This window comes from Schistocerca serialis, chromosome 12 (assembly GCF_023864345.2).
Source record: "Schistocerca serialis cubense isolate TAMUIC-IGC-003099 chromosome 12, iqSchSeri2.2, whole genome shotgun sequence".
Taxonomy (NCBI): domain Eukaryota; kingdom Metazoa; phylum Arthropoda; class Insecta; order Orthoptera; family Acrididae; genus Schistocerca; species Schistocerca serialis.
In genome coordinates, this window is record NC_064649.1 from 133,496,104 (window position 1) to 133,517,313 (window position 21,210).

Sequence of the window (21,210 nt, forward strand, 5' to 3'; positions counted from 1 at the left end):
AACAGAGAAGTCAAAGCTGGTGGTATATCCTTGAGATTGGGGGAGGAGAGAAAGACAGAAACAATTAGAAAAACAGTAACACCTGAGGTCCAGGGTCCAGTAAGCAGTGCGGTCAGGAAGGTAGGTTAGAATATGTTGAGTGTTCACCTTACCTGCTTTCGTAGAATGATTGTCCTTTTTGATCTCATAACCATTACATGAGCACACAGTATATGAATAATTAAAATAAAAAGATACTTAAGTTTGTAATTCTGAAAGTATTTTATTTAACAGTCAGCATATATTTTTTCTTTATCACAGTAATTCGTAAAACTGATTATCTCCCTTAATATTTACAGTTCTTACGTGGACACACAATAAATTTGCTCCTAGATTTTCCTAATTAATAAAAATACCATATAATATGGATTTATAATTTCAGAAACGTTTTGAGAACAAATTGTTGCTATTTACAGCTCTTGCCAGGAAGCCAACAGAACACTACATCGCAATTGTCAATATTGTTAGAAGACGTGGCACTGTTCCAACATCTTCTTTATGATGAAATCTCGGACAGTCGAGAATACTGCCTCAATATTTTTTGTATCTGAAAAATGGAGAAAAGTGAAAATAACACAAACTGATAACATAAATTCAGTTATTTGTATAGAGGTTGACTGGTTAATGTGAAGAGAAAGTGCACATAATTTGGAATTGAACATTACTATTTAATTTTTTTGAATGGCTGGTGGTTTAGTCAATAATTAATCTCGAATTTTTTTTATAGGAATGACATGCAGAAACTGCATGTGGTCTCAACAGACGACTACAGGCAAATTCAAAAGTTAAGCCGTGCAGGCGACCGTGGCCCTAGCAGACACAGCTCACGTGACAAATGAACAGGCCAACATGTAGTTCATAGCTCACCATTTGACTCTTAATCTCGCAAAGATTCATATTGTGCAACTTCAAACAAGCAACAGTGACCTTTCTAGATGTTAATAACAAAAATCAATTTCAACTGAACTGTGGTATACAGAGTCACAAAACAAAGCACAAAAATAATTTTCACACAGGCTTTGATTCCTTGCTCATGGTCCAGAGTGGAGTTATGTGCTGTAGTGGAAAGACATTCAACAAACTCCTGTCTAACATACAGCAAGAAATTGGTAATTCACACCAATCCAAAGAAAAATTAAACACATACCTCATTATCCACTCTTTCTACAAATTATCCCAATATTTAGATTGAGGGACTGGAAAGTTCTGTTAGCTACATCGCAATGTTTGTTAAGAAGCTGTAAGACCACAAATAATCCATATCTATACTGACATGCACTGCTTGACAATTGCTAAGGAACAGAGACATTGTTCAAAAGAAATAAACACTAGTAATGATGGACAGCGTGAAGACATACAGTACATATGTGATAGAGATGGAGTGCTATACTCATAATGGAAAATTGGCATGTGCAAGTAAGTCTCACGGTCTGACGGTTCCATACAAACTTAATTATGAATACAGACAATTCATCCATCCTGAAAATCAAGAATTTCAATCATTTTTGCCTTTTATTGACACTGATACCGGCAAAGTATCAGGAATTCCAAGACTTTTGAGAATGTTATAATTTTAAGTTTGAAATCAGGTAGCAAGTGACAAAATAAATATTTTTTCATGTATTATAATCACAAATTCACAATTTTTTGTTTTTTCCTTCACTTGTACTGTGAAAACCTGTTTCTTGCCAAATTTCATGATTATAGGTCAATGGGAAGTACCCTACAGGTTTTAATGAGTTAGTTTAAAAGTATCAAAATGTGACATAAATGGCTGTATCTTTTGATTGCATTCACTTAGAAGCCTAACAGTTTTACGCCACCAAGGGACCAGAAATTGTAGTGTGTGATATAATTTTCAACTTGATACATGTATCCATTCCTGAGAAGAAAGTGTCATAGCTGACATACGGACAACATGCAGTCTGGTAACAAATGAAAAAGAATTTTTTGTGTATGCTATAATTACAAATTAAATCAAACAATGGAAAATCCAGGATGGAATGTAACAATATTATGTGAAGGAAAGAGTGAGAGAGAAAGATGGTGGGGGAGTGTGGGGGAAAAAAGAAGCAAAAGTACAAGGTGTGTCAAAACTAAAACTTCACAGCTTTGAAAATTCATACCAACTTATTTTTACAACATCTTGCCATCATTCTGTAAGAAAATAGTTCAAGTTTTGACTCACATGGTGCACTAGTGCAGAATCATGCCACCATAAGTGTTAGCTCCAGATGCAGCAAAGATGGCTGCTTTTACCAGTCCCAGGCAGGCTCATTACCTTTATGGGTGGTGTAAGTGTTTTATTGAAACTGGAATTTCTGTAAGACACATCAGATCCTCAGGTCATACACGAGCGTCTGAAGATGTAGAGCAAGTGAGATGAAGCTTTGTGAATAGCCCTACAAAATCAGCCTGCATCTGAAGAGCTAGATGTCCCACAGGTGACTGTTTGCTGTGTGTTAAGAACACTATTGCATCTCAATCAGCACAAGTTTACAATGGTGCAAGAACTAAAAGGCACTGACTATTGTGTGGAAATGTTACATTTGTCAGATGAAGATGAAGATTTCCTTGGAACACAACTGTAGGATTTGAGGCAGTGAAAATCCATAAAAATCTCTGGAACATGAATGTGAAAGCCCAAAATTGAATGTGTTTTGTAACTGAGGAAGAGCAAAGTTTATGAACCTTTCTTTTTCCAGGTGAAAAGTATCAACAGAATAATGTACTTAGATGTGCTGGTAAACTTTTTAATCCCCCATATTTGCAATGATGACCAAGATCACAGCATGCAGTTTATGCGAGGTGGTGCACTGCCACAATACTTCTCAAACACCAAGGATTTCCTAAATGTCTATTTGTTGCTTATTTCGGGCAGGGGCGTTCAACAAGAAGGTTATCGTGCGTGTCCACTTGTCATGTGAGTGGTCGGACTGAGGTGAGCCAATTTCGTGGCCCCCTAAATTCACCGGAACTGACACTTGTTTTCTTTTGGGGAGGCATCAAGGATACCATGTTTGTTCACCCCTTACCAGCTTCTCTAACAGAGCTCAGAGCCAGAATCTGTCTCTGAACTGAAGTAGTCACGTCTGGCATGCTGCAGCAAGTTTGGCAAGAAATCGAATTCAGATGGAATGTGTGCCGTGTAACCAATGGAAGTCACATTGAACCTGTTCAGGTGTAAGGTAAAAAAGGTATTTTGCTATAGAAATGACACAAAAACCATGTCTGTAGGTTAAATGAATAAATCAATTACATTGACGTAAGTTTTCAGAGTTGTAAAGTCCTTTTTGACACACTCAATACTAGTGGAAGTGAGGTGAGATAACAGAGGGAATGACACGTTATCAAATATTCTGGTTTATGAGGCATTCAAAAGAATACTATAAGCAGTATCCTGAAGAGGGAGAAGAAAGATAGTGTGTGTGAGAAAAAAACAGAGCGTATGATTTTGATAATAATAAAAATAAAATATATTAAATGTTTCAATTTAATAGTAGTTTATTTACATCGGAGCTGACTACACGGTTTTAGAATAAGGTTCAAGAAATTCTAAAAGATGTACAACTTTGTTTCCGCTGTTTTTTCCCCCAACATTTGAGGCTTTAATGAAACACATTGGTTACACATGTATCATTCAAAATATTTTCCATCGCTGACCACTACTTTCTCCAATCTTTTGGGCAGTGTACGAATCCCGTTGTAACATTACATGAGTAAGTCCTATATAGTCGGATCTACTTTGCATCATATGAGTGTCGGGGAGTCGAAACCAGTAGTGACCCATGACGTCATATCAATTTGAGATCTTTTTTATACATGTCACTTATTTCTAAATTTTATTGATTACTTACAAAGTAAAGAATTTAATTATGTACAACATTTAATAGGTAATGAGTTTTAATGAGGCAGATATAAATATGTTTCGACATAACAAATAACCTTGTTGCATTATGCACGATATGTTTTCTCTTTGTAAGAACAAAAACTTCCGTGTTACTCGAGTGCGCGATCAAGAAGTCGTCGAGTGCGGATCTGCTGTAACTTTCACGAATGGGCATAGAATTGTTAATTTACAACCCGGAGTTGATTTAAAAGTTATTCTAGGGAACCGCAGCCCGACTCTGGTGCATACAAAACGCGCGCGAATTCTCAAATATCGGCACGGAGTTCAAGATATGCGGATGGATATCGGACGTTATCGTCGCGTATATGATTCAGTAACATTAACCGAAATTTACGGACATTAGGTTGATAATAACTATCAAAGAGTTATATGAGCGGCATAGTAATCGTGTTGATGCTTAAAGCATGCGAGAAGCGATTTACTGTCGGGATACGACAAGTATAAATCATTCCACAGTCAGCTTGTTGATACGTTGGTTAGCAACTCATAAACGGACAGTGATAGAATTACTGAAACGAACTTTTAAATACCAATGACCGCTACACACACATCAGAAACTAATTACTCTAACTGTGAGTGACTTATGGATTGGATGAGTCTTTTTTTATTTCAGCTACTTGATATTAATAAACTTCTTTTAAGGTTGAAACTTCATCAATGGTGTCACGCTCATTCAGTTCAGTAGAACGATAGATAGTACTAGCTACGCTACTATTTATAGTTTTAAAATAAAAGAGAGCACATACACGTTTTTATTTTCAGAAATGTTCGTACTTTAGGCATCAGTATTCTCAAACCAGAGGCACGAGTGCCGCTCCCTCACAGCACTACAATATCGTGAACCACCACACACATGTGCCCCCTTCTCACAACATTTCTGCATTGAAAACCCTGAGATATAGCCGCGGTACAAAGAAGGAAGAAAGAAGACGAAAGATCAGCGAAAGAAACGGAGCAAACACAGAAAGGAAGTTCACACCGTGTCAAAAAAATTGTTCATCTATTGAAGCGATGCACGAATCGATCCAATTTGTGACTTCTTCATGAGATCGGAAGTGTTGGTCAGCCAGGCCAACCGCCAGTGGTCTAAACAGGTGCTAGAGGGAGCAACGTCTGGAGAATACAGCGGGAAGGGTAGGACCTTTCATTTTAATGTTTCCAAGTATGTTATGACCTCTTTTGCAACGTGGGGTTGAACGTTGTCGTGCTGCAAAATCACTTTATCGTGTCTCTCACTGTATTATGGCCGTTTATCTTTTAATGCTCTGCTCAAACGCATTAATTGCATGTGGTAATGAGCACCTGTGATTGTTTCACTTGGTTTTAACACCTCATAGTACATGACGTCGAGCTGGTCCCACCAAACGCAGAGCATAATCTTGGAGCCGCTGAAGACTGGGAGGATTATGAGAAGCGTTTGCGGCAACACTTCTTGGCTTTCGGCGTTGTCGACGCTCCTATGTGTAAGTCGTTATTTCTATCTTGGATTTCCCCACGGATCGATCAGCTGCTATCTCAGTTAGCCCCTCTGCGGGAACCTGCCTCTCTGTCCTTCCAAGAAATGTGTGACTTATTGTCTAACTATTACCGAAAAAACACCCATGTCGTTGCCGCCCGCGTGGCTTTTTACCGGTGTCGTAAACAGCCCCATCAATCTTACCGGGCTTGGGCGGCGGAACTACACGGTCTGAGTCGGAAATGTCAGTTTGTCACGGACACTCACGCTGATTCAATGGTTCGGGACGCTATTTTACGGCTTGCTCCTGATAAAGAAGTTCGGCAACGTGCCTTACAATTGCCAAACCCGTCGTTGTCGGAAGTTCTCAGCATCGCTCAATCATTTGAAGTGTCTCACGCTGCTGGTGCGCAAATAGACGCGTGGTGTGATGTAGGCGCTGTCCAGACCACGTTCGACGCAGACAATGTGCCTGTTTCACAGGGAAACGACGATGTGGCGGTGGTGCACTCGCGTCAACAACGTCGCGTTGGGCCGCCACGCTCGCAGCGAAAACAGCAACCACAGAAGCAGGTTCGTTCCGCCCTTCCTTCTTGTCCACGTTGTTTCGTGCAGCATGACAGAGCCGCGTGTCCAAAACGTTGGGCCACGTGTAATTCCTGTAGGAAAAAAGGCCACATTGCTTCTGTGTGTCAGTCCCCTAAAGTTCCTGTCGACGAGGACGAGGCATCGGACATGGATGTTAACTGTGTGCTTTCTCAAACGAATAAGTTGTTTGTTACTGTTCGTGTTCTGGATAAAGACATTCGCATGCAAGTGGACACTGGCTCTGCAGTAACTCTCATTAATTCTCGCACGTATTTGGAGTTGGGCTCCCCTCCCTTGTCTCCTGTTACGCGTAATCTACGAACTTATAATAAGCAGAAAATTCCTATTGTTGGCCAGTTTGATGCTTCCACTGCCTACAAGTCTGTTGTTAGGCCCCTCACGTTTTATGTGGTGGATCATGCGGGCACTGAAAACCTGTTCGGTTATGATGCTTTCCAGTTGTTCGGGTTTTCCATTGATGATGATGTGCACCTCATATCTGAGGACATTCCGTATCCCCAGCTGGATGGCTTGTGTTCTGAATTCTCGTCCGTGTTCTCTGCTGGTCTGGGTCGTGCCAAGGATTTTGAAGCCCACATTACTCTTAAACCTACGGCTCGCCCTAAGTTTTTCCGGGCACGCCCTATTCCGATGGCGTTGCGTGCGCCTGTCAAAGCTGAGATAGACAGGTTAACGGCTTCAGGGATTCTCCTTCCTGTTACCTCCAGCGAATGGGCATCGCCCATCTTGGTGGTTTCTAAACCAAACGGGAGTCTGCGATTGTGTGGTGATTTTAAAGCCACTGTCAACGCTCAGAGCCTCATTGACACTTATCCTCTTCCCCGTCCTGAGGAGTTATTTACCAAGCTCGCTGGGGGCCAGTTCTTTTCCAAACTTGACCTATCGGAGGCGTACCATCAGTTGCCATTGGATGCATCTTCCAAGGAATTTCTCGTCATCAACACTCCTTGTGGGTTGTATCAGTACCAGCGGTTACCATTTGGCGTCTCTAGCGCGCCGGCCATTTTTCAGCGGTTTTTGGAACAGCTCACGGCTTCCGTTCCCGGCTGCATCAACTACCTGGATGACATTGTTGTCACGGGGGCCTCCCCTGAGGAGCACCTTCGCAATTTGCGTTCACTGTTTCGGGTTCTGCATTCAGCAGGGTTGAAGTGCAATCTGGACAAGTCTCAGTTCTTCCAGCCCTCCATTGTGTATCTTGGTTTCCACTTGTCCCGTGAGGGTATACGCCCTCTACGACAGCACGTTGCGGCCATTACCACTCTACCCCGGCCGTCTACGGTCAAAGAACTTCAGGCGTTTCTAGGCAAGGTTGCTTATTATCACAAATTCATTCCCTCCGCGGCGGCGGTGGCTCATCCTCTGCATCAGCTGTTACGCAAAAACGTTCCTTTCTGTTGGTCCGCCGAGTGTGAGCAGGCTTTTGTCCGCCTGAAGGCTCATTTGCAGTCGACGCCTTGTCTTGCCACATTCCGTCCGGGTCAGCACTTGGTTCTGGCGACTGACGCGTCACAGTATGGCCTAGGGGCTGTTCTCGCCCATCGGTATGAGGATGGGTCGGAACGACCCATCGCCTACGCTTCCAAGACCCTCAACGATGCCCAACGGCGTTACTCTCAAATAGAAAAGGAGGCGCTCACTATCATTTATGCTCTGAAAAAGTTCAGCGTTTTTTTGTATGGTTCTAAGTTTCACCTCATCACCGACCACAAGCCGCTGGTCTCTCTGTTCAGCCCCTCGGCGTCGCTTCCGGATAAGGCAGCTCACCGCCTGCAACGTTGGGCCTTATACTTGTCTCGTTTTCACTATGAGATTCACTATTGCCCCACGGCCCAGCACGCCAACGCTGACGCGTTGTCGCGTTTGCCGATGGGCCCCGACCCGGTTTTCGATCGCGATGAACTCCTCTGTTTCCACATTGACGAGGAAGAACGTCGTGCGGTCGAGGGTTTTCCACTTACAGGTTCGCAGGTCGCGTCGGCTACTGCGCGGGATCCGGTCCTGCGTCAGGTGATTGGTTTTGTTCAGCGGGGTTGGCCGGACAGGACCAAGGGCCGGGCGTCGGATCCCCTTCGCAACTACCATGCCTTGCGCCTTCGTCTGTCTGTTCGTGAGGGTGTTGTTCTTCTGGCCATGGATGGCGCATCTCCACGGGTTGTGGTGCCCGCCTCTCTTCGCAAAGCTGTTCTCAAACTATTGCATGAGGGCCATTGGGGGATTTCTCGGACTAAGTCCCTGGCCCGCAGGCACGTTTATTGGCCCGGTATCGATTTGGACATCGCCCACATGGTCGCTGCGTGTGATCAGTGTGTTCAACAACTGGCTGCGCCTCGTACTCTGCCCTCTCCATGGCCTGATCCGGCGCAGCCGTGGGAACGGGTGCACGCTGACTTTGCCGGCCCCTTCCTCGGCACTTATTGGCTACTGTTGATTGACGCCTTCTCGAAGTTTCCGTTTGTTGTTCGCTGTCCGTCGCCCACCACTGTGGCGACGACGCTGGCTTCCATCCACGATTGTCACGGACAATGGCCCTCAGTTCTCTTCGCAGGCCTTCCGTGATTTTTGTACTGGACAAGGGATTCATCATGTTACAGCACCGCCCTTCCATCCGCAATCGAATGGGGAGGTCGAGCGCCTTGTCCGCACTTTCAAAAGCCAAATGAAAAAATTCCTTAGTGATTTTTCCACAGATGACGCTCTGTTGCAATTTCTGAGTTCTTATCGCTTCACGCCTCTGGGTGATCGCAGCCCTGCTGAACTCTTGCATGGCCGCCAACCGCGCACCCTACTGCATCTGCTTCACCCTGTCAGGCCTTGTACTGTGTCCCCTAGTGCGGGAAAATACCCGGTGGGCGCCGACGTGTGGGCACGGGGGTATGGATCTCGCCCTAAATGGATTCCAGGGGTGGTCCAGGCTCTTCGCGGCCGCCGGCTTTGTGAAATACGTACGGACGACGGCATGGTTGTTCGCCATTACGACCAGATGCGCCCACGAGTGGTGGCCACGCCGGTACCACCGCCCCTTCTTTCGTCTCCACCAGCCCGAGCAGCCAGTCCTGTCGCTGCTGCCGATCTTCCGGGCGTGTTGCTGCCGCCGCCGTCGCTACCGCTTCCGAGTACGCCGGAACCGGCCCCAGTCGCGACGCCGCCTTCTCCGGGACCCATCTCGCTGGAGCACACCCCCAGGTCCACGACACCTATGGATGCTGCTCCGGAGTTTTCACCCATCATCTCGTCCAGGAGGCACGTTCCACGCGCCAGCTTCCGTCCTGGACATTTTCGACCATACTCTCGTGTTTCTCCGCGGGATCTTCTCGGGACCTCTCAAGAGGCCATGGATGTCTCCGCACTGTCCGTGTCTCCACGAAAGTGAGCGTTTTTTTTTTTTTCAAGGGGGGAAAAGTGTTGTGACAGTGCCACGACATTCAAAAGTGCCGCTACGTTAGTACGCGAACACGGCGATAGAGGCGCTCCGCAGCTCGGCCGAGCGTGGGAGCGCCACCTGGTTATGAACGGTGCCGGCCGCATGTCACGGCCCGGCAGTCGAATGACAGATACGGAGTTAGTAACATGTAACCCGCGAGTGTTTCTACTTTTGTATCTCCACGCACTTTATTAGTGATTAAAGGTTATAACAGTTACATGACAGTAACATCCTTATAATGAACTGGCCTGCATAGAGTCCTGACGTAAATTTTATAGAACATCTTTGTGATATTTTGGAATGCCAAGTTTGTGCCAGGCCCCACTGACCGACATTGATACCTCTCCTCAGTGCAGCACTCCGTGAAGAATGCGCTACTATTCCCCAAGAAACCTCCCAGCACCTGATTGAACACATGCCTGCAAGAGTGGAAGTTGCCATCAAGGCTAAGGGTGGGCAAACACCATATTGAATTCCAGCATTACTGATGGGTGGTGCCACAAACGTGTAAGTCATTTTCAGCCAGGTGTGCGGATGCTTTTGATCACACAGTGTATCTAGAATTCCTTACCATTTGTGGACACTTTAGTTTTCATGCTACATTACTTTCAGAAGATTAGAAAGTTAACTGTGAAATCTGAAAACTGATGTCAAGGAGCATTTAAACCCTTACTCACCTAGAGCAAATCCATGTGGTTAACACAGTACCACATAACAGAAATCAGCATTCACAATAGCTTTCAAGCACTAACTCACTTCTCCAACAATAGTACACACCTTCACACACACACACACACACACACACACAAACACACACACACACACACACACACACACACACACACATGCAAGTATGCTTTTGGGTGTCTGTGGCTGTGTGTGTGAATGTGTGTATTACTGATGGACAAAAGAACTAGTGCTAAAAAGCTAATGTGAATGCTGTTTTCTGATATGTGTCACTGGACTCCATGCATCTATTTGTTATAGATGAGTGGTTCCCATTCCCTTATTTTATTTGTTGCTCCATCCAGGAATTTCCACAATTGTTAAACTCTTCCATTAAAATGTTAACTGGGGAGGTGGAGTCATGAGCTTGCCTCCCACCCCCCCCCCCCCCCTTCCTCAGAACTGCACCTTGCAAGAAGCGAGCAGGTGACCTGGGCAATACATCCTCCCATTTACTCCCCTTTACACCTCCATCTTAAATACTAATGTTCTCTAGCACTCGAAGAAAAGCATATGTTAATATTGTGATGTTCTTTTCTGTGCACATTTCATAACTACATCATTGTTTTCACTCTGCCCTCTTATAACATACCATTACTCCATTGTGCACCTCATATATTCCAGCTACTGTCATACTGAAGGATAGAGATTTTTCTCACCTGTCGCACAAGTGTAGCGTATGTAAACACCCTTGTTGTCATCGTTCCTTTCCTTTTCACAGCACTCCTGGAACTTATCTGCAATAAAGTTCTTTGCTGCTTCTGCATCCTGTTTGGGTCCTGCAACATATTTACCATAAATTATCTGCAGGTTTACCAGAAAGACAGAGCTTTGTTGTGGAAGATGACATGATGTGTTCTTATAAACATATGAAAAAAAGTCATGTAACTACTGGTTGTTTTTTATTTATTTATTTAACCGAGATAAACTGTTCTGACTAAATTAGGGCTTTTGACATGACCTGATGTTGAAACAGAGCAAGCTGCTATTGTTGCTCTCGTATTTAATAACTATATTTGTATTTTTTCCCTTCTTTTCAATTTCGAGTCTAGTTATCTGTATCAGTATATGTAGCGTACACCCAAATCTGTCAAGATATTTTTAGACAACATTTCATGTTAATGTGTTATTTGGATGGTATTTTTCAGTTGCTGATTACAGTAATGTGTTTAGTTTTACTGAAAACCATATTGATTAAAAGTAAGGAATATTTTCAATTATCATTACCCCATGGAATAGTAGTTTTGGACATACTGACACATACTATTAGAAAGTTATGACTCCAGACTTAACAGCACATACTTTAATCTTCCAAAAACTAATTAACTTAACAGATAATATTGAACTCCAGACACACCCAAAATTACAATCGCCTTTTGTGCTGTTACACCCGTTCAGTTCTCAAGTTCACCATCACCAAATGACACCTAACATCAACCAGTTAAACACTAACTAGAAATTTGCATAATTTATTATTACTTCAGGTATGCAAACTATACTTGTAATTAGGTAATTCCGAGTGTAGACATACAAAATAGTTCCAAAACCTTTTGTAAACTACCTATTTATTATGTGAACCAAGTCATTGTTGGAATGCATAATGCAGCTACTACAATAGATCTGAACCTTACAGTTTTAGAACCCAATATGGGTTTTCCAAAATTCTAAAACCTCCTTTACACCACTTTATAAATATCGCTTCCAAACCAAAAATCCTCACTCCACGTAGAGCAATCTCACAAGTACTGTCTATGTACAAGAAGAGCACAAGCAAGCTCACAGAGGAGCAACAACTATGAAATGAGTACAAATACCACAATCATTGTTTTAATATCTCCGTGTCAGTATCCACAATTTGTAAAGTTAGATCCTGGAAAATACTTCATTAATGTTTCAATGCAAGTTTGTGCTTATTTAGATCAAGTTATGCAGTATGAGATATAAAAGCCTGTCCACTATCTGCTGTGGAACAAGTAACAGTCTCCTGGCATTTTTCTTGTTAACAATAAGTGTTAGTGAAATATTTTGATTGATACACGTGTAAATGTTTACACTTGCATGAATGTATGTGTGGTGACCTACACAGGGTACTGTGTCCATCTTACTAATTTGTATCCACCATCAAGTTTATGATAAGTACTGCCACTGAAATTTCGTGATTGTAAGGTCTAGCCTGTGATTATTGACATATGAATAGAAGTTTTAGGAAACTGGCTTTATCCAACAAGTCAGTTCAAAATTAGTAAATGTGTAACAAGTGAAATGAAAAACAATGGTGTTGTGCCCATTATTTTATAACACTATTCAGTACCGTCCGCGGCTCATGGTCTTGCGGTAGCATTCTCGCTTCCCACACACGGGGTCCCAGGTTCGATTCCCGGCGGGGGTCAGGGATTTTCTCTGCCTCGAGATGACTGGGTGTTGTGTGTCTTTCATCATCATTTCATCCTCATTCACTCGCAAGTCGCTGTAGTGGCGTTAAAGAACTTGTGGAGCGGTGGCTGAACTGCCCTGCGAGGGGTCTCATGGCCACCAATGCCATACGCACATTATTATTATTATTATTATTATTATTATTATTATTATTACCATTCAATACCCAAAAAGTTTTCAATTAGGAGGCAGTGAATTAATGCACTACCAAGAACCGCAAGATGAGGCTGGAACCAGTTTAGAACCTTCACAGTTTGCCTCATTAGAAGTTGTAATCATGCAAATAAGCTGATGCCATTGGTGGAAACTTTACTCCTGTGTTTTAGTTTTAGATCTGAATATGGCCCAGTTTGGCCAAATCTATGAATGTTAAATTAAAAATGTGATCTAGACTGTTTCCTTTGGACAGTGCAATCTTATCAATTTAGATGTAAATAGATTGCTACTCACCACAAAACTGACATGTTGAGTTGCTGATAGGCATGACAAAAAGACTGGTAGACACTTAGCTTTGTTGATATTTCAACCTGCAGTTTCCACTGTTAGATCTAAATAGAAGCATATGTAACTGCCATACTGCTCTCAGAAGTTAATGAAGTGCACAGAAGACGTTAAACACTCCTTATTTTAAGACACTTGCTCTTCATATGAACACCCTGACCTTCCAATAAATTTGAGGCACTGATCTAAAGCATTGATGTGCAATGGCTATTCAGAAAGTAACTTCCATTTTCATGTTTTTTGTTCACCTTGCAAACAATATTAATAGTAACTTTGGACTTTTTACAGATGATGCAGTTATCTGCATGAAGTACCATCTGAGAAAACTGCAATAATATTTCAGAGTGGTGAAAAGGTTGGCAACTTGCATTAAATGTTCAGAAATGTGAAATTTTGCATTATACAAAACAAAATGATGTAGTATCCTGTGACTACAATATCAGTGAGTCACAATTGGAATTCATCAACTCATATAAATGCTTGGGTATAACAGTATATGGGTATATGAAATGGGAAGATTAACATTATAGGACAAGATAGATTGCTACTTACCATAATGAAGACACATCAAGTTGCAGATAGGCATGATTAAAAGCTTTTGGCCATAGCCTTCATCAGTAAAAACACGCACACAGAATGGGGATGAGATGATAGGACATAGGGGGTGGAAAATGGTGGGTGGAGGGTGTGGAGACAGTATGTTACTGTAGGTTGAGACCACGATAATTACGGGAGCGGAGAATGTGTTGTAAGGACAATTTCCACCTGTGCAGTTCAGAAAAGCTGGTGGTGGAGGGAAGGATCCAGATGGCTCCGGTAGTGAAGCAGTCATGGAAATCAAGTGCGTTAGGTTCAGCTGCATGTTGTACCACAGGGTGGTCTACAGAGTCTGCCAGAAAAATGTATACACACTTTAAGGAACAAAAAGTATTACTTATGTGTTTATTTAAATTTAATAATTGATCACACATGTTGTACAACTTTCAGTTTAGCACATGGTTATTTTAAATGTTCAAAATGTTCACCATTGGTGGCTATATACATAACAGAATGACGAGCGGCCGCTGCAACGACGTCAGCCCATGTTACAGTGGAGATCGCTGCACATGCACCCCATCCTGTTGGTAGAAGACCTCTTCATCAGTTCCATAAAGTGCATGCATATCTGGCAAAATTGATGTGTGTAACATTTCCAGGTGCACTCACCCAGTGACAGTAGCATGAAAGAAAAAGGGTCCTACTAAGCCCTTAGATGATAGTCCACATCATATATGAACCCCTAGTATATTGACCACTTTACCCACACAAATATTCAGATTTTCCAGTGCCCAGTACACACTGTTATGCCGATTCACAGTTCCATTAAGTTTAAATTGTGCCTCGACACTCCACGCTACCTTCATCACAAATCGTGATCATCAGTTACCATTTTCTGATACCATTTGCAAAACTGCATTCAGCAACCAGGATCGTCATCATTAATCACTTTCAGTAAATGTGGAATGTTAACTTTCCACTTTGCAGCTTTCATAATTCTTTGTACACTACTTCATGTGCACATTGCCTAGCAGACTTCTGTGGAGAGTTAACAAATATTTCGAGCACAAGAGCCAATGAAGCAGGACTTGTAGCTGTACACTGTCTTCCTGACGTTCCTGTGTGAATATCACAAATCATTCCATGCAATTCAAACTTTTCAATGATGTGTTTAATTGTTAGGCGGTTTGGCAGTTCTGTTTCAAACTCCCACCTCCATTGACGTTGCACATCAACGGCGTTATCATACTTGAAAAACCATTTCACAATACATTTTTGTTGCTTGATTGTCAAGTATGCTCTAGCCATCTTGTTTTCTCAATAATGAGATGAAAGTACTAACATCTGTTGAGCCAAAGACTGTATTAGAATACACTCATAACTCAAATCGAATGACAATATCGATATCTTGATAGAGCCAGACAGAGTGCATACATTTTTCTGGTGGACTCTGTATTTTGCTCTTGGCCACAGGTTAGTGGCTGTTCATCCTGGCCGGCCGGAGTAGCCGAGCAGTTCTAGGTGCTACAGTCTGGAACCACGCGACCGCTACGGTCGCAGGTTCGAATCCTGCCTCGGGCACGGATGTGTGTGATGTCCTCAGGTTAGTTAGGTTTAAGTAGTTCTAAGTTCTAGGGAACTGATGACCTCAGCAGTTAAGTCCCATAGTGCTCAGAGCCATTTGAACCATTTTTTTTGTTCATCCTGGTGGACGGGTGTTTTATAGTCATACCGATATCAAAATCTGTGAAATGATAGCAGAAAAGCTGGTAAATGACATGTTTGCTTTTACAGGTGGGTAGGATAAACCTATGACAGGACTGGAATAGAAAGTGCTGGGTGGATGGATTGGGCAGGTTTTGCACCCTGGTCTTCCAAAGGGGCACAATCCTTGTGGCAGGGGGTCGGGGTTGGGAGTGGCGTAGGGATCGACTAACATATTGTTGAGGTTGGGTGGGTGACAGAATATGACTTTAGGAGGGGTTAGAAGTATCTCTGGTAGGATGTCCCTCGTTTCAGGCATGTCGAAGGTAATCAAAGCCCTGGTGAAGGATGTGGTTCAGTTGTTCCAGTCCGAGGTTGTACTGTGTGATGAAGGACACTCCTTAGTGGCTGGTTTTGAGAGTGGTGGGAGGATTGGGGTTGTGAGGAGAAAAGGCACAGGAGATCTGCTTGCAGACTAGGTCTGTGGGATAGTGCCTGTCTGTGAAGGCCTTCATGAGATCCTCAGCTTACTGAGCAAGAGAGATTTTGTCACTGCACATATGCCATTCCTGGGTAGCCAGGCTATATGGGAAGGATTTTTTGGTCTGAAAGGGATGACAGCTGACAAAATGCAGATACTGTTTCTATAGTTTCTAACTCACAATTCGACAAGAACCGATATTTTGATCAGACAGAATGGGCATATTATAAGCGAGATGGAACAGTTCAAGTTCCTAGGTGTTCGGATAGATAGTAAGCAGTTGTGGAAAGCCCATGTCCAGGATCTTGTTCAGAAATTAAATGCTGCTTTATTTAACATTAGAACAGTATCTGAAATAAGTGACAGTTCAACACGAAAAGTAGTCTACTTTGCGTATTTTCATACGCTTATGTCGAATGGTATTATTTTTCGGGGTTATTCTTCTGATTCAAAAAGGGTATTTTTGGCTCAAAAATGGGCTGTTCGAGCTATATGGGGTGTAAATTCGAGAACCTCTTGTCGACCCGTATTCAATAGTCTGGGAATTCTGACATTGCCCTCACAGTATATATTTTCTTTAATGTCATTTGTTGTTGGCAATATTAGCTTATTCCAAAGAGTTAGCAGCTTTCACTCAGTTAATACTTGGTAGAAATCAAATCTGCATGTGGAATGCACTTCCTTGACTCTTGTGCAGAAAGGAGTGCAGTATTCTGCTGCATCCATTTTCAATAAGCTACTACAAGAACTCAAAAATCTTAGCAGTAGCCCAAACACTTTTAAGTCCAAACTGAAGAGTTTCCTCACGGCTCACTCCTTCTACTCTGTCGAGGAGCTCCTGGAAGAGCTGAAAAATTAAGCAAATACCAGTGTTACATTGTTGATTTTCTTTATTTAAACTTACGACTTGTTGCCTGAATATGTTTATTATATTTCATTTTATCTGTTTCTACTACTGTGTTATAATTTCATGTATTGACTCGTTCCATGACCATGGAGACTTTTCCTTAATTTGGTCCCACAGAACAATAAATAAATAAATAAATAAACTGGTTGTTTTAATGTGGACAGAGGTGTGGATGGAGCCGTCAGAGAGGAGGAGATCAACATCTTAGAAGGCAGCACACTGGGTTGAGGAGGACCACATCAAGTAGATGGGAGAGAAGGTGCTGAGTTTGTGATGGAACAAAGATAAGGTGTCTTGGTCCAGGGTCCGGATCATGAAGATATCACAATGAACCTGAATCAGACTAGGAAAGTCTCCTCTAGATGGCCCATAAAAAGGTTGAAATAGGAAGGTGCCAAATCTGTGGAACAGCCACAGGCACCCGCATGGCACTACCTGGATCCTTCCCTCCACCACCAGCTTTTCTGAACTGCACAGATGGGAGTTATCTTTGCGACACACTTTCTGCTCCCATAATTATCCTGGCCTCAACCTACAGTAACATACTGTCCCCACACCCTCCACCCAACAGTTTCCACCCCTATGTCCTATCACCTCCTCCCCAGTCTCAACTCCCATCCTGTCTATTTACAGTCCTCTGTCAATGCATCCACCAATCTTTCCCCACTCCTCGCATTTTTTGTACCTTTTTTCCCGACGTACCTGCCCCACAACCTCCTGACACTGCACCTGTTGGAGTCTAGTCCCTGCACACTCCACTAGACAGCGTTCGTCTCTCTCCCCACCCGTACACTTCTACCCCTTCCCCATGCCCTTCCCTTTCCTCTTCCTCACCATATCCGGATTGCTGCTTGCATCCCATGTCATGTTGCATTCCTGTCAAATATCTACATCTACATCTACATTTATACTCCGCAAGCCACCCAACGGTGTGTGGCGGAGGGCACTTTACGTGCCACTGTCATTACCTCCCTTTCCTGTTCCAGTCACGAATGGTTCGCGGGAAGAACGACTGCTGGAAAGCCTCCGTGCGCACTCTAATCTCTCTAATTTTACATTCGTGATCTCCTTGGGAGGTATAAGTAGGGTGAAGCAGTATATTTGATACCTCATTCAGAAACGCACACTCTCGAAACCTGGACAGCCAGCTACACTGCGATGCAGAATGCCTCTCTTGCAGAGTCTGCCACTCGAGTTTGCTAAACCTCTCCGTAACACTATCACGCTTACCAAATAACCCTGGGATGAAATGGGCCACTCTTCTTTGGATCTTCTCTATCTCCTCTGTCAACCTGACCTGGTACAGATCCCACACTGATGAGCAATACTCGAGTGTAGGTCGAACGAGTGTTTTGTAAGCCACCTCCTTTGTTGATGGACTACATTTTCTAAGGACTCTCCCAATGAATCTTAACCTGGCACCCATCTTACCAACAATTAATTTTATATGATCATTCCACTTCAAATCATTCTGTACTCATACTCCCAGATACTTTACAGAAGTAACTGCTACCAGTGCTCGTTCCGCTATCATATAATCACACAATAAAGGATCCTGGAGTTGGCGGTCATATGTGTGCTGAAAGCTACATGTAAGTGTTTTTTAATCGTGCCTGTCTGCAACTTGACGTGCCTTCTTTACGGTAAGTAGCAATCTATCTTTTCCTACATTGTTGATATTCCTACCTGTTGTTTCCATTGTTTGAAATGGAAAGATTACATAGATACTGTTGTAGGTAAAGGAGGTCACAGACTTTGGTTCATTGGTAGAATACTAAGAAAATGCAACCAGAGATCGCTTACAAGATGCTTATACAACCCATCATAGAGTATTGTTCAAATGTGTGAGACTCTTAGCAAATAGGACTGATGTGGCAGAATGGTACAAGACAGCACAGTGATAAAACTAATACATACAAAGGGAAACAAAGACAGATGAGAAAACTTTTGATGTAGAACCCTTTTATCAGTTATATCAAAAATATTTGAATGAGTTTGTTCACAGAAGATCATTCCATTTCTGATTCCAGAAACTTACAGACATGAAATTTTTAAAAATGTGTGGTATATGGATGTTTGCAACTTATTTATCCACATACCTGTGTTCAATAAAAGTGATACATTGTCTTCTAGTCAGGTACTTACCAGCGTACTCTGGGAAGTAATTGCACAGATCATATTTCATTATCTTGTCATCAAAAATGTCTATTTTGTTCAGAAAGACAATGACAGAAGCGTATCTGAATGCCGAGCAGGTGAGCAGCACACTGAATAGCGCCAGGCTCACACTGAGACGATTCTGTTTTGGAGAAACATTGCAGTTAGTATGATTATATGATGTAATTGGGTAGATAAAAAAAATCTGCTGCCCCAACAGCCAGCAGGAGAACACACATATAAAAGGTATCACAGTTTGAGAGCTTCCGAAGCCACTGATTTCCCCTTCTAGCAGAAGGGTTGAAGAGGAAGGAAGAGGGGTGAAGGAAAAAGAACTGGTGGGGTTTAGGAAAAGGTTAAAAAATCACCCAGAAGTCAGGGGAGACTTACTGGACAGGTTGAGAAGGAAAGACTGATCAAAATGATTATTGTATGTCTTTCAGTATCAGCAGCTAGCTTCTCAAATACCTGTTACAGTTGTCTGATGAGCCAAAACATTATGAACACTTGCGTACTAGTGCACTGGTCTACCTTTGGAATACAATACGCCAACAATGCTACATGACCTGGATTTGACACATCCTCAGTAGTTTTCCTGAGTGTTGTAGTACATCTACATCTGCATACATACATATATCTAAAACAAAGATGATGTAACTTACACACATATCCATCTGCACATACACAGACACAAGCAGAAATGTCTGCTTGTGTCTGTATATGTGCGGATGGATATGTGTGTGTGTGTGCAAGTGTATACCTGTCCTCTTTTCCCCCTAAGGTAAGTCTTTCCAGTCCCGGGATTGGAACAACTCCTTACCCTCTCCCTTAAAACCCACATCCTTTCGTCTTTCCCTCTCCTTCCCTCCTTCCTGATGAAGCAACCGTGGGTTGCGAAAGCTTGAATTTTGTGTGTGTGTTTGTGTTTGTTTGTGTGTCTATCAACATGCCAACGCTTTCATTTGGTAAGTTACATCATCTTTGTTTTTAGATATATTTTTCCCACGTGGAATGTTTCTCTCTATTATATACATACATACATACATACATACTCTGCAAGCTGCTGTATAGTGCATGGTATACAATACCCTGTACCACTACTAGTCATTTCCTTTCCAGTACCACTCACAGACAGAGCAAAGGAAAAACAACTGTCTGTATGCCTCAGTATGAGTCCTGATTTATTGTAACTTACCTTCATGTTCCTTATGCAAAATGTATATTGTCTTTGTTTAATCTGACCTGGTGAAGATCCCAGACACTTGAGCAGTACTCACGAATATGTTGCACCAGCATCCTCTAAGTGGTCTCCTTTACAGATGAACCACACTTTCCTAAAATTCTCCCAAGAAACTAAAGTCAACCATTCACCTTCCCTATCACAACACTTAAATGCCCAGATATTTAAACTATGTGACTGTGCTCTATCAGAGCACTACTAACACTGGACCTGAGCAGTATGGATTTGTCTTTCCTACTCGTACACATTAACTTACATTTTTCAACATTTAGAGCCAGCCGCCATTCATCACACCAATTAGAAATTTTGTCTAAGTCATCTTGCATCATCCTGCAGTCACTCATCTTCAGCATCTACCTGTACACCACAGTATCATCAGCAAACAACTGCAGATTGCTTCTCACCCTGTTCACCGGATCATTTATGTATAAACAAAATAATAGTAGTCCTATCATGGGGCACTCCTGATGACACCCTTGTCTCTGATGAGCAAGTGCCATTGAGAACAATGTATTGGGTCCTGTTACTTCATATGTCTCCTAGCCACTCACATATCTGGAGACCTATTCTATATGCTCATATCTTGAGAACAACGTATTGAGCCCTATTGCTTCATATGTCTCCTAGACACTCACATATCTGGGGATCTATTCTGTATGCTCATATCTTCATTAACCACCTGCAGTGGGGCACCATATCAAATGCTTTTCAGATATCTAGGAATATGGAAACTGCCTGTTGCCCTTCATCTATAGTTCACAGTATATCATGTGAGAAAAGGGCAAGCTGAGTGTCACACAAGCAATGCTTTCTAAAATTTTGCTGATTCATGGACGTTAACTTTTTGGTTTCTAGAAAATTTATTATATGTGAACTCAGAATGTGTTCAAGAATTCTGCAACAAACTGATGTTAAGGATATTGGTCTTATATACAGGAGTCTCCTAACAACTGTTTATCTGCTCTTTCTAGCAGAAACACTGTCATAGCCTCCTCCACTGATTTATTAACTTCAGTAATTGTAGTCACTATGCTGTCTATGTATAGGTCACGTAGCTCTTATAAATTAATTATAGGCTGGTGTTTT

At 42.5% G+C, this 21,210-nt stretch overlaps 1 protein-coding gene across 2 annotated transcripts in view; it reads right to left on the bottom strand.

Moving 5' to 3' along the window:
* Positions 1 to 312: 312 nt before the first annotated feature.
* LOC126428203 (guanine nucleotide-binding protein subunit alpha-11-like) overlaps positions 313 to 21,210 on the bottom strand; it is a 122,307-nt gene continuing 101,409 nt past the window's right edge. The window contains exons 6-8 of one of the 2 annotated variants that reach the window (XM_050090115.1): positions 18,873 to 19,026; positions 10,824 to 10,943; positions 317 to 586 (exon numbers count right to left, since the gene is read on the bottom strand). In XM_050090115.1, the coding sequence (XP_049946072.1) occupies positions 504 to 586; positions 10,824 to 10,943; positions 18,873 to 19,026 (357 nt within the window). In that variant the 3' untranslated portion in view covers positions 317 to 503. Of the gene's footprint in view, positions 587 to 10,823; positions 10,944 to 18,872; positions 19,027 to 21,210 lie in introns of both variants that reach the window. The other variant, XM_050090116.1, reaches the window with a different exon arrangement.